Genomic DNA, 13,208 nt, shown 5'->3' on the forward strand with positions numbered 1-13,208 from the left:
TAAATCTGTAGAAGGGTCAATTCTGTACATTGAAAATATTGAAAAAATAAATAGCAGGGGGTGTTACTGGATCGATACCAAACCCAAATATGTGATTTAAAAAATTTTTGTCTGTCTGTCTGTCTGTCTGTCTGTATGTGAAGGCATCACGTGAAAACTAGCGGTTCGATTTCGATGAAACTTGGTATAATTATACCTTATTATCCTGGGCGTAAAATAGGATACTTTTTATTCTGGAAAAATACGTAGAAAAAAATTAATCTTAATTTTTCAGTTTTATCCATAGACGTTGTTCCGTAGAACCGCGAACACACGTTGTGTATTATTATAGGCCTAGCCGTATTTGGGAATTGGGTCCAATAGATATTTATAAGATGTTATTGACAGAGGTACTCAAAATGGAGAAATAACCATCCACGCGAAGACCGACATCCGCGCGGACGGAGTCGCGGGCGGAAGCTAGTAGTAATTATAACCCTCCTCTCCCTTTCGCTAAAGTGAATGACTTAACCTAGCTTATTTTATTTTAAAACAACTCAGACTTTTCAAATTTAGAAACAGTTGATGTAAAATTAGAAAACAAGGCATAAATTATTTTTGGTCCTATTGTACTTTTTATAAACAGGCAAACAGCTATTCTTGAATTTATTGCCGTTTTTTTTATTTTATTTTTTATGTAGTTTCATGATAATCAATTTTCTTATAAACACATTTATTTTATGTTTAAAATAATCTCTTATTGAAATTGCCAAAATGCAAATTAATTAAATTGATCAATTAATGCAAAATGCGCCAACAGATGGTGCTAATTTACTATAAGGCAAATACATACAATTTCTCAAAATCCTATTTCTTTATGTTTTTTATTTAATCTGTAAAATAATATTTGTCAGCTGTCAAAGTCATAATGACAAGTGACAACGCTAATCGCATTTTACATGTACGCGTCAACCACGCGTCAACTAAACCCGTATCAAAACAAGATTTTTGAATTAAAATTTAACTCAAAAAGCCCATAATTTCAGCGTCATGTAGATAAAACTCAATAAACAATATTTCAAACGATATTCTATATCGATTATTACGTGAAATGTCAAAAGCAAAGTTTTTTATTTATGGCGGCGGCAGATGGCGGGAACTGGATGATACCGGCCGCGTCTCTGGTTGGGCTGGGGCTCGGTTTGTTTACTTGAAACGCGGTAAATTGTGCGTGGCTAATCGTAAAGCAGTGGTACGAGGGCTCAATCGGTTAGCTGCTGGAAAGCCTAGTTCGGTCAAAGTTGGTTTACCGGTCCCACAAATTAGGTGAGTAATTTTTTTTCACTTATAGTTTGTGTGTATCTTGACTCTTCAGGTACATGCTTAAGATCAGAATACTTACTTTGGTATTTCTTTAGAAATTTGCGGCACGAATTAAGGGGGGGGGAGGGAAAGGGAGGGGGGAGGTAAGGGGAGACCCCCTGTGAAGTGGGGGGGTGCGGAAACCCCCCCTTCTATTTTTTTTTAATTTTTTTTGAGTTTATATTTATAGTAGATTACCGCCCGCGGCTTCGCCCGCTTTGTCTAAAACCTAGTAAATTATATACTAAAACCTTCCTCTTGAATCACTCTATCTATTAAAAAAAACCGCATCAAAATCCGTTGCGTAGTTTTAAAGATTTAAGCATACAAAGGGACATAGGGAAATAGGGACAGAAAAAGCGACTTTGTTTTATACTATGTAGTGAAATGTAGTTAGATGTATATTGAAGATTATGGGCTTTCTTGACTGCTCCGGCGCTGCAGAACGTGGCGCTTGCCCCCGTGTACCTCGTTGCAGGCAGTAGTCTTCACTCGCCTTCGTAGCTTCGGCTTTTTGGTCGCCTTTCGCGACCAGCCTCAGCCACTCCGGCTCGCTTGACTCTGCCTGCTCCTCAGCACACGCGGGCGCCTCGCTCCTCCACGCCTCCGACTTTTTTAATACACTCTAGTGTATGACAGACAAGTACCACGTGGAATCGGGGTGGACAGATTCGGTTCTGTTACTAACAATTTGTGTGCAATATACATGCAATAAAAAAAACATTTTTTTAATAATTATACTTGTTTGATACAATTTACAAGGGCATTGAATGGATCAATTTTATTTTTTTCCAATCAGCGTCTCCACATATTATATTCTTTAATAATATCATCGAAGTTTGGGTGGTTATAGTTATCTTTTTTAAAAAATCTCTTTACAACACGCCACTGGGACTAAATTCTTCGAGTATGAGTCCCATCAGGGGCAACCATCAACCACACAACCACGGGGCAACAAATGGGTTGTCTGGATCTGAGTGATTAACTTTTTTATGAACAAACCCATGTTGCCCCAATCATATACTACTCGCCAATAATCCGTATGAATTGTTGTCCCTCAGCAACATGCTTTTGAATGAACTATGAAGGAACTATGGTTTTTAATGTACATTTTGACATTTGTTATCTCTTTCAAACACAATTCTTGTAGGTAGTTTTGTCAATGTAACTCAAACAATTTTGAACATAACCTCAAAAATTAAAATTAAGATTTCTCTGTATTTACACGTTTCCGCACGAAAAGCCGTTAATGTATGTTACAGGGCATTATTATCGATCAAAAAAAATTAAAATCACGCCGAAATTCGTGCCGCAAGTTTCTAAAGTCAACCCCTTACTTTTTACTTACGTTTCTTCTACCTATTCGAATAATATATATATATTTTTTTATTTATTTAGGTATAACATAGCATTTCTCTTTAACAATGTATATATGCTGATTTGTCATATTAATAGCAATTCAGTGTTTTAAACAAACTATGAAATGAAGTAGCTTATATACCTAGTGCTCTATAATCAATTTGCTTTTATAGCAAAACATACTAAAAGTAAGCAGGAAATATGAAGCCGTTTTTTCAACATTTTGCTACTTTGAAACAAAGCGAACAACATTCTCTCCTCATATTCCTTCTGAAAATGCTTGTTTTGCTTTCACCTTTAAGTTTTTTATTTAAACTCAATTTTGACCCACTTTAAATGGACAGGTTAATTCAAACTTTGTACACTTATCAAGGATTGTTGCCGATACAATTAATTTAGGAATTTGTCTTTTGAAAGTAACTATTTGATTATTTGATTTGAAAAGAAAGAAAAGAAAAGAAAATAACATTTATTTATCAAGGACAGCACAACACACACACATAAAACATAAAGAACCGTAAAAGGTAAATAAGAAAGCACCACGACAAGAAAATAGCAACAATAACACTTAAATTAATAACATAAAAAAGCACGTAGAGAAAATAAAATTGATAATCAGTATTTTTTTATTAAGGTGTGTCATACGATCCTGACAAAAAGGAGACAGCTCAGCATATGCTGCAACGTTCTGGAACATTGCCAGCGCTGTTTTTCAGTGCCCCCTTTATTATGAAGGCTTCGAGTTGGGACGAAAATTTGTTTGAAAACTTTGAAAAACTTTGAAAAAACTTTTTATTATTCATTTCATACAATACAATATGGAGTAGTAGGGAGTGTTTATAACTATTTGATTGATTATTCTATGTGAAAGTTCACAAAGATGCTGGTGGGTTTCCTGATAAGTGACCAGCAATGCTTTAATGGCATAAGACATAAGGCCTCTGCAAAGCATTGACAAGTTTAGTTGAAAGGAGATGCTTCTTAGAGGAATAAGTGGCCACCTTTTATCTATTAAGTAGCTGGGCTTTGTGATTTCACCCGTGTGGCTCTGCTCTTGTTGGTCTTAGCGTAATGATATATAGCCTATAGCCTTCCTCGATAAATGCGCTATCTAACACCGAAATAATTTAACAAATCGGATCAGTAGTTCCCGAGATTAGCGCGTTCAAATAAACAAACTCTTCAGCTTTATAATAGTAGTGTAGATTCAGTAAACAATGTAACTATTGATTCAATTATCGATATTCTTATTATGTTTCAGAAATGAAGACCTCAAAACAACAAAAGATGAGGACTTCAGGAAGATATCAGAGGCTTGCCACTGTTGTATGCATAAGAGTGCAAAATGGTATGATAAAGTTTTTAAATAAAATTAATATAATAAAATTTTAATACATTCTTGTACAATTTAGTATGAAAAATACACTTGCACAGTAAGGAAGTGGTCTAAGTTAGAGCTTTATCTAAAACTAGCTGTGCCCTGCGGTTTTACCGGCAGTGCTCCACTCCTGTTGGTCTTAACGTGATGATAAATAGCCTATAGCTTTCCTCGATAAATGGGCTATCTAACACTGAAAGAATTTTTCAAATCGGATCAGTGGTTTCTGAGATTAGCGCGTTCAAACAAACAAACTCTTCAGCTTGATAATAACTATTAGTACAGATATATTATATAACAATGAACAAAAAAAATACCTCATTATGAAGCATATACTAAAGAAATATCCTTCCCTTAGAATAAATCAGTGAGAGTATCTTCATCATGCACAATTAAGTGTAAAGTAAAAAATTAAAAAAATATATATTTCATTTTCAGCTGTGAAATGGACGCAAACTTCAACAAACTACTCAAACCGATGACACACTCTATAGCGGTACAATGCAATCCAATGATCGAGATTGCTACACAGGCTCCTTCACAGAACATACACATAGACAAACCACAAGAAATTATTATTAATAGTCCAACAACATCCAAAGGGTTAAGTCAAAGTACACAAGCAAAGCAGAATGTCTGCAAAGAATTGTTAATAGACGAAACAGATGTAGAATTATTCCGCAACTTCGTTCTAAACGATCCACATAATGTTTTCAACGTCGATCTCTTATTATATGACGAAAACGACGATTACAAACGGCAAGTGTTCTACAAAATCAACCCGTTGGTCAATGTGGAGCGCAATAGACGAATACAACGTATTGTGGACGCGAACAGCAAGATACAGAAGAAACATTTCACTAAAGTACTCGGCTTAAGATCTGTTAACGAACCTGTTAATTATAGATATAGCAAGAGAAGGCGAACTGAGAATAAAGAAAATATGAAACAGGTGGATAGTGTGAATGACAAGATAGTTGTCAGTGATAGTGAAAAAGATAGTGCTAGTGTTGGGAAAGTGAAGGAAGTGTTGAATAGTGTTAATAAAGATAGTGAGGGTAGTTTGAAAGTGAAAGAAGTGTTAAATAGTGCAAATAAAGATAGTGAGGGTAGTCCGAAAGTGAGGAAGAAAGTTGTTAAGAAATGGAGTGGCAAGAGGTAAGCATACCGTCATAATTCATTATATTTATTATGATTTTAAGTACATCTCTGATGACCACCTCCTTGGTTCAGTGGTTGACGCGAGAGCGTAGAACCGAGGGATCCTGGGTTCGATTCCCGGTGGAAACGAAGAAAAAAAGTCTCGGTCTGGCAGGCTGATCACCTACTTGTCCCTAAAGAAAATCGATCGGTGAAACAGATGTATAATGCATCTGCCTTACCCCACTAGGGGACACGGGACTTCACTCACATAATAACATTTGCCTTATTAGCTAGTTATTGAAACAATTATCCTTTTGTATGTATTGTTACAAGCGTTGATTAAACCGAGGATATCCAATTTTTGTTTTTGTATGATCGTCTCAAAGCTCCCAAGATACAGGCTTGCCTAGTGTGGGTGCTATAAGTAATCCATTGTTATTAACCTATGTTAAGCCAAATGTGTATAAAACGTTCAACATTAAGAGCGGCCGTACACGGGCAGCTCGAGCAGTCAACGGCTGAGCGACGTACACGGCTTCAAGCCGTCGGTCTCAACTGCTTGAAGCGGTCCGTGTACGGCCGCCCTAACCCATATGTATTGATATGTATACAAACATAATGGTTTTAAATTAATATATTTTTTAAAATAGTCCAAGTGTTCGCGAATATTCAAGACTCGAAGACGATGCCATAGTCACGTGGATAGTAAAGAACGAGAAAGAGAACTTGGTGAACGGGAACAGGATCTGGCAGATCATGCAGCCTGTACATCATCAGAATACGGGGCATTGTGAGTTGATGATCGTAATTTAAATGTGTCTTCTACTAATATTATGAATGCGAAAGTTTTGTGAGGTTGGATGTATGTGTGTGTGTAGGTGTGTATGTTTGTTACGCCTTCACAAAAAAAAACTACTGAAACTATGAAATGATTTTAATGTAAGTTACACCACTTATTACTCAAGAGTGGCTGAACATATTTTAATGATATTTGCTCTTGTAGCGTCGACAAGCCAATTTATGAGTTATCGAACTTCAAGTGTAACGCTAAGAAAGTTCACACGGTAACTCATATATAAACAGTTCGTGCGCTATGCACAGACAGTTACGGGCTTGTCGGGACGCGGGTGGGTCGCATTAGGTCGAATATTAATTACATACGGATAAATATATGTAGTTAGCGAAATATAACCTTTTGCGTAGTTATTCATCTTTTATTACACCCGCACATAACAAGCCCCTCCATTGGTGACTCCCGGCGAAAAGTGAACATTATTATAGTGAATTGCATAGATATCGTTTGTTAATAATTAAAAATGAATCCGGCAGTTCCAGTTCGAGCAGTTTCGTCGGTACAGTATACCCTTCTCGAGCAGTTAGCACAACTAAAGCAGCGGATAAACCAGCTGGAATGTGCAGGCTCGAGAGGCAAATCGTTTAGCGGTCGAAGGTATGGAAATAGCACGCATCGTTCCGCATCTCAAAATCACGATCGTGCAGGAATATCAAAACAGAGAAGACCAAATTGGTTATGTTATTACCATTACCGCTATAAGAACAATGCCAGCAAGTGCTTTCAACCTTATGTGTGGCGGAAGCAGCATCTATTAAGTTTTTAGTGGACACCGGCGCAATCAGAAATGTTTTAATTTTACCAGTGTCGAAAAATAACCGATCCGCGTGTGAGTGTACTGTGTATTGATTATTCGATAAAAAATCGAGTTTTGAAATATATAGCAGTCTTGAGTATGTAAGTAAATTACGAGATACTATTAGGAAATATCAGTCAGTAGCTATAAGGCAGAATGTAAGACGGAACATATTTATTCACCCCGATTTAGAAAAATGCGATTATGTTTTTGTAAGAAACGACGCAGTGCGTAAGCCTCTACAACCAACATACGACGGTCCTTATCGTGTGCTGAGTCAAGAGGAAAAGGTATTTTACATTCAAATGACTGGCAGGAAAGTTAGAATATCTGTAGACCGTCTAAAACCTGCATATTATTTGAATGATGATAGTGATACGACATCTGGGGCAGATACTGAGGTTCCATTACAAATTCCAAGTAGCGAATTGCCTAATACACATACCACGCGTAGTGGAAGAGCTATACGATTACCAGTACGATTTAGGTAATAGTATTGTATTTGTAATTGTTTCAACTATTTTAAATTTATTAGAATTACGATGATTATAAGTATTCATATAAGAGAAATGTATAATAAATACTTAGTAATCAACACATCGTATTTAATAAATAATAGCATTTGTGAAATTTGAAACGAGTTCATTGTTAATGGTTTAACGTTTTAAGTATGGTATTTCAAATTTATATTTGTAAGTTTTTATTGAAATGTTTACTACTTAGAAATTTAAGTACTTTTGATTTATGGCTTATGAGTGTATAGTAATAGCCTTTGTAATATTAAACGATACAAGTGTAAGAAAAACGTATTGGGATTTGAAATGTTAATGTTACTAAGTGTTAAATGACGTGTAACAATTATCGCACGCAACTTAGAAGACCCAACCGAGTTTTTGTGATAACATAAATAGTTTAACGAAATTAGGTGTTAACTGTTAACCACTTGTATACGTTATGATTGATTTATATTGTGAACATTTTTTATACTTTATATTGTAAACATTTTGTAACCTTATATAGCGACACTTTATATACACCCATCTGTTTATTGTTTAGTTTAGTTTTATTGTAAGTTTTTTTTACTTGTATACCCTTTTTATTTTTTAAGGGGGGAATGATGTAGCGTCGACAAGCCAATTTATGAGTTATCGAACTTCAAGTGTAACGCTAAGAAAGTTCACACGGTAACTCATATATAAACAGTTCGTGCGCTATGCACAGACAGTTACGGGCTTGTCGGGACGCGGGTGGGTCGCATTAGGTCGAATATTAATTACATACGGATAAATATATGTAGTTAGCGAAATATAACCTTTTGCGTAGTTATTCATCTTTTATTACACCCGCACATAACAAGACCGTACATTGGTGACTCCTACACTCTGTTTGATTTGTATGACTTTGAGCTGTACTTTAAAAAATTACAAAGGTCTGCCGGGGCAAGCAGTTTCTATTTAATAATTTCCTGATAAACATTTAACATATTATGAAGAGATTTGATTTATCACAAATCTATATACATAAAAATGAAACACGTTTCGCGTTGTCACTGCATGACGTGTGAACGGCTGAACCGATTTCGATAATTATTTTTTTATTATATTCCTTGAAGTAACACGGGCGAAGCCGGGGGGGACCACTAGTTAATTATAAACTCGAAGAATTACAATTCCTATCCCATTTGTAATTTTTTTTTTTTACTTGTCCGTCCTTTTATCACAGGTTACTATAAAACTGTAATTAATGCATAAAATAAACATTTTCTTTATGCATAATTCCAGTCAGATCCTGGCATTCCTTACGCAATCGATACCTTCGATACATTCTACCGTCCCTCGGCATGATGGCCATTCCACCAGCTGTGGTATCCAGTCTACGAGCTGCGGCTTCTGCTGGTGAGTTGGCTTTTTTAAAGTAATGTAGTTTTTAGGTACATATTACTTTTTTAAATAATGGTAGGGATGAAACGAGCATTTTTCTTGTAGTAATGATTTTTATTTACTAATTTTTTCCTGTTAAAATATTGTAAGGGGAGTTAACAAACGTTAAAAAAGTATGATTATGGTAATGATAAGGGGAGAGATAGGGTAAACGTGAAATTAACAAAATTTTGAATTTGTTTTACCTACATATTCTGTAGGTACACTTGAACAATTTTAAAGAATGAAAAAAAATATTTCGACTCCCACATCATTAATGGTTAGCTTCGTTGAATAATTGTCGAAAAATTTTGATATATATTTTAATTTTATTGCTAAAAACGAAACTGGTCTTTTATTGTAGAAGAATATATTATTTTCCTTTTCTGCAAAAATTTTAAATTGTTCATTTTGAATACAAATTCAGTATAATTATTCACTTACAGGGGAGATAAAAGGGCGTAAAGAGTCACGTCGCAATTCAATTTTCAAAACGTCGCGAGTTCGCAGCGCTTGGACCGCGAAGCCGAAGGAAAAGCCACAAAGTGAGGGTAGGTTGAGAAAATTAAATAGGTTTTTAACAGGATTGTTGTTTTTGACATGAACTTCTTAGGTACGTTGAGAGTAAAAGTTCGGCGATACCGTCACGTCATGGAGTAAGCCGACGATTTTGATATTTTCGAATCTTGCCAAAGAAGTTTCACTTTTGATACGTGTGCTCGGCACTTACGCTCTTTTTTTAACTTTATGACTGTTAATGGGCACGGTCGGAAGAATACATTGAACAACAACTAGGCTTAATATTTTTTACTTAAACCAAGTTACTATTATTGTGCCTTATCTAGTTATACTAATATTATAAAGCTGAAGAGTTTGTTTGTTTGTTTGAACGTGCTTATCTCAGGAACTACTGGTCCGATTTGAAAAATTATTTCAGTGTTAGATAGTCCTTTTATCGAGGAAGGATATCCATACTAATATTATAAATGCGAAAGTAACTCTGTCTGTCTGTCTGTTGCTCAATCACGCCTAAACTACTGAACCAATTTGCATGATATTTGGTATGGAGATATTTTGATACCCGAGAATGAATGAACGAAACGAAATATGTGCCACGGGCGAAGCCGGGGCGGACCACTAGTAGGCTATATATCATCACGCTACAACCAACGCTAAAACAGGAACGGAACACTGCGGGTAAAACCGCGGATCGCAGCTAGTTTTTAATAATGTAGCGTATTTTCACCTAAGAAATTATTTTTGGAATTTTTCTTTCCTATATCAGTCTTTGTTAATGCTATGCGAAATCAATAATAATAATATTTCATGATTACAGTAAAATAGTTACGCGTACGCAAAAAATAATTATTACTTGATGTGTTCATTAAAAAAATCTATTATTTTTCAGAGGAGCCTTCAACATCAAGACATCTTCGATCGAACACGCTTATTTCCCCGCCCGGGAACAAACTGCCGACCTACTCGGAAATAACAAGGCGATTCGCGATGCGCCATCGCTCCACACCTAATTCGACTGAATCAGACAAACAGACAAATAACACAAAACATGACGGCAAAGTAAACGCAAAATTAGATCATCATAATCAACAAGAAAAGACCGATAAAATTGACCGACAGGCAGACAAAGCTGACCGACATACGGATAAAAGTGACCAACATTCCGAAAAAATTGGCCGACAGACTGAAAAAAATTACAGACGAACTGACAAGGTTGACCGGCAGTCCGACAAAACTGACCGACACACCGAAAAAAGAAAGAATAAACAAAGAACTACAATCGACGATTACGATTCTGAAAGTGATGTGTTCAAAAAGAGCCGTCATGTAGTTAGGCATAGTCGACACGCTAGAGACATAAGACGTAGTAGTCGACGCCTTAGTAAGTCTAGCAGTGATGAAGAAGTAGATAAATCTAATTCTAGAACAAAAAATAAGGAAGATAGACCAAGTCGTAATATAACTAATGAACATAAAAAAGATAAAACTTTAAATAGAGATAGATCTAAAGATAATGCAAATTCTAATTATAAAAAAGATAAAGATAGATCTAATCGTAAAAAAAGGTCTAATGAAAGCAAAAAAGAAAAGAAAGAAGCCAATATTATGATTAAAGATAGTGATGCAGATAGTGTCAGAAATTCACTTCGAAAACAAATTATAAACAACCTTTTGACAGATAATAATATTAAAAAAAACATTGAAAGTCAATCTACTAGCACTACGCAACAATTTAAAGAAACTAAAAAAGACAAGAATTCTCGTAAACACAATGAAAGAGATCAAAATACTAATTTACAAGATGAAAACATTGTGAATAAAGCAAGTGAGAGAGTTTGGAAGAAATTACGGCGCTCAGTGAACGGACAGTTTTTGAAACTGAGTAAAGTTGACAAAAATTCGTTAAATGAAACTGAAAGTGGTGACAACGAACACGAAATTAGTGAAAACACAAAAGTTAAAAGTCACAAACGCGATTCGCGTAAGATAAGAGATAGTTCATCTGAAAATGAAAGATCGATAACACGTAGTCAATCGACTAGAGTTGATGAGAAACGTAAAACTAAATCCAAATATAGACAGACTGCTAGTCGAAGATCGAGCAGACATAGTGCACCAGTTAAAAACACAGAAATACCTGAACAAGATACCTCGCAACTTAGATCTGAGAAACATAAAGAAAAATCAAATAGTTCCAAAAGAGAAAGTAGTACGAAGGAGAATCAAAAAAATAACAAACAAAAATTGAAAATTAAAACTAAGAACCAACCAAGTATAAGACCGACACGGTTTCAGAACGATAGTAAAGAAAAACTAAATAAAAATAGGACCAGAGAATCTTCAGAGGATGAAAGTAATGACCGACAAACTGACCGGCAAATTGACCGACAAGCAAAGAGGGCGCAAACGAAACGAAGTATAAGCATAAGTAGTTCTGATAGTGACCGACACACTAAAGATATAGACAAAGAAACGCAAAGTTCTATCAGCGAAGAAACAACAAAAATTAAAGAAAACCACGTTAATAAAAGTAGAAAAGCAAGAAAACATAGCACCGACACTGACCGTCAAAGTGACCGACAAGCTAAGAAACCGCGTATAGAATACGAAATACAAATAAGTGACGAAAGCAGTGATTTTATAAAAGACCCTGTACTACAAAAGAGGAAAAGTCTGGAAAGAACACATAAGACTCGAAGTTTTAATAGACTCAAGTTTGAAGAGGACTCCTCTAGTTCTGTAGAGAGTGTCATTTTGAATAGACCGACTGACCGACAGACGAGATCGAAGGTGGCCGACAAAACTGACCGACAAAAACGGACTAGGCGCTTGTATAATCCAAACGCGCCTATATGAGAAATTCCATTTAAGAGACGGCGTAATATTTCTCATCACTATGAATATTTGTTGAAGTGAAACTTCTTTAGGCGCGTTGAGAGTAAAATTTCAAGGTCGCGTCATGGCAATACCGTCACGAAACGGAGTAAGGCGACGATTTTGAATCTTGCCAAAGAAGTTTCACTTCTGATGTCGCCTCTACACATAGGCCAGCGCATTCGCCAGCGCGCTGGCGGTGCGCTTGCAAACGCGCTTGTGAGTAATCCACACATTGGAAGGTCGTTCAGTATGGTTTGGTTCGAGCCAATGTGCGGACGGATTCAAAATGGATGTAACAAACAAAGAAATAAACACACTTTCACATTTATAATATTAAAATAATATTAAAGTAGGATGCTCTTTGTGAAGTAAAACATTGTGAGGAAAACGGCATGTCCAAGAACCTTATTTATTTGGCACTTTTAATACATACAACATTTTTATTTTTAAGGTACTTATTTTTTGGGTTCCACAGGCAGTTTTAACTCTGATAGAGCTCAATAAATTTAAATGTTTCCTCGTTACTCATATTGTTCGCCATTTTGTCAAGTTAGGTGTTAATTCGCCGCAAGAAAAAAACGTGCACTCCTGATCGCTGCTACAGTCAAACTGATCGCGCGGCCAATGTGTGGATGGTGCGCCAAGCTTGCGACAAGTGTCCTTTGATGGTTCCGACACCGCACGGCAAGCTCGCAAGCGCGCTGGCCAACGTTCAAATACCTACCACCAGCGCGCGAACGCCCGTTCTACACATTGGACAAGTGCATGTGCCAACGCGCTCGCCAACGCGTTGGCCTATGTGTAGTGCCGGCATGACACGTATGTTAACACGCTCTTTTTTTATTTAATTTCTATGTCTTGTGTGGTGTGGCAAGTCCACTGTATAAATTTAATTACGTTTTAATAATTATATTGGGATTGGGATGTATTTTTTGTGTGATGCTCGAACGAACTGAATTATTTTGCTATATAGAAGAGCTAAAAATAACATGCGTACATAATATAAAAAAAAAATAATGTGTG

At 36.1% G+C, this 13,208-nt stretch overlaps 1 protein-coding gene across 1 annotated transcript; it reads left to right on the plus strand.

Annotated features, from left to right (window-relative positions):
• Window positions 1-960: 960 nt before the first annotated feature.
• Window positions 961-12,327, plus strand: LOC123702330 (uncharacterized protein DDB_G0283697-like). Its single transcript, XM_045650050.1, has 7 exons — window positions 961-1,305; window positions 3,962-4,048; window positions 4,517-5,236; window positions 5,872-6,011; window positions 8,652-8,765; window positions 9,236-9,340; window positions 10,198-12,327. Exons 1-7 carry the CDS (start codon window positions 1,091-1,093, stop codon window positions 12,162-12,164), a joined length of 3,348 nt encoding a protein of 1,115 aa, XP_045506006.1. The 5' UTR covers window positions 961-1,090; the 3' UTR covers window positions 12,165-12,327.
• The last annotated feature ends 881 nt before the right edge of the window (window positions 12,328-13,208 follow it).

Source organism: Colias croceus, chromosome 23, assembly GCF_905220415.1.
Source record: "Colias croceus chromosome 23, ilColCroc2.1".
NCBI lineage: Eukaryota > Metazoa > Arthropoda > Insecta > Lepidoptera > Pieridae > Colias > Colias croceus.

Bases quoted from the DNA above. Each gene is read 5' to 3' on its own strand.
- LOC123702330 (XM_045650050.1), top strand. From the start codon at position 1,091: ATGTCAAAAGCAAAGTTTTTTATTTATGGCGGCGGCAGATGGCGGGAA. The intron at 5,237-5,871 runs GTAAGCATACCG...TTTTTAAAATAG, and splicing joins AAGAAATGGAGTGGCAAGAG to TCCAAGTGTTCGCGAATATT. The intron at 9,341-10,197 runs GTAGGTTGAGAA...ATTATTTTTCAG, and splicing joins GGAAAAGCCACAAAGTGAGG to AGGAGCCTTCAACATCAAGA.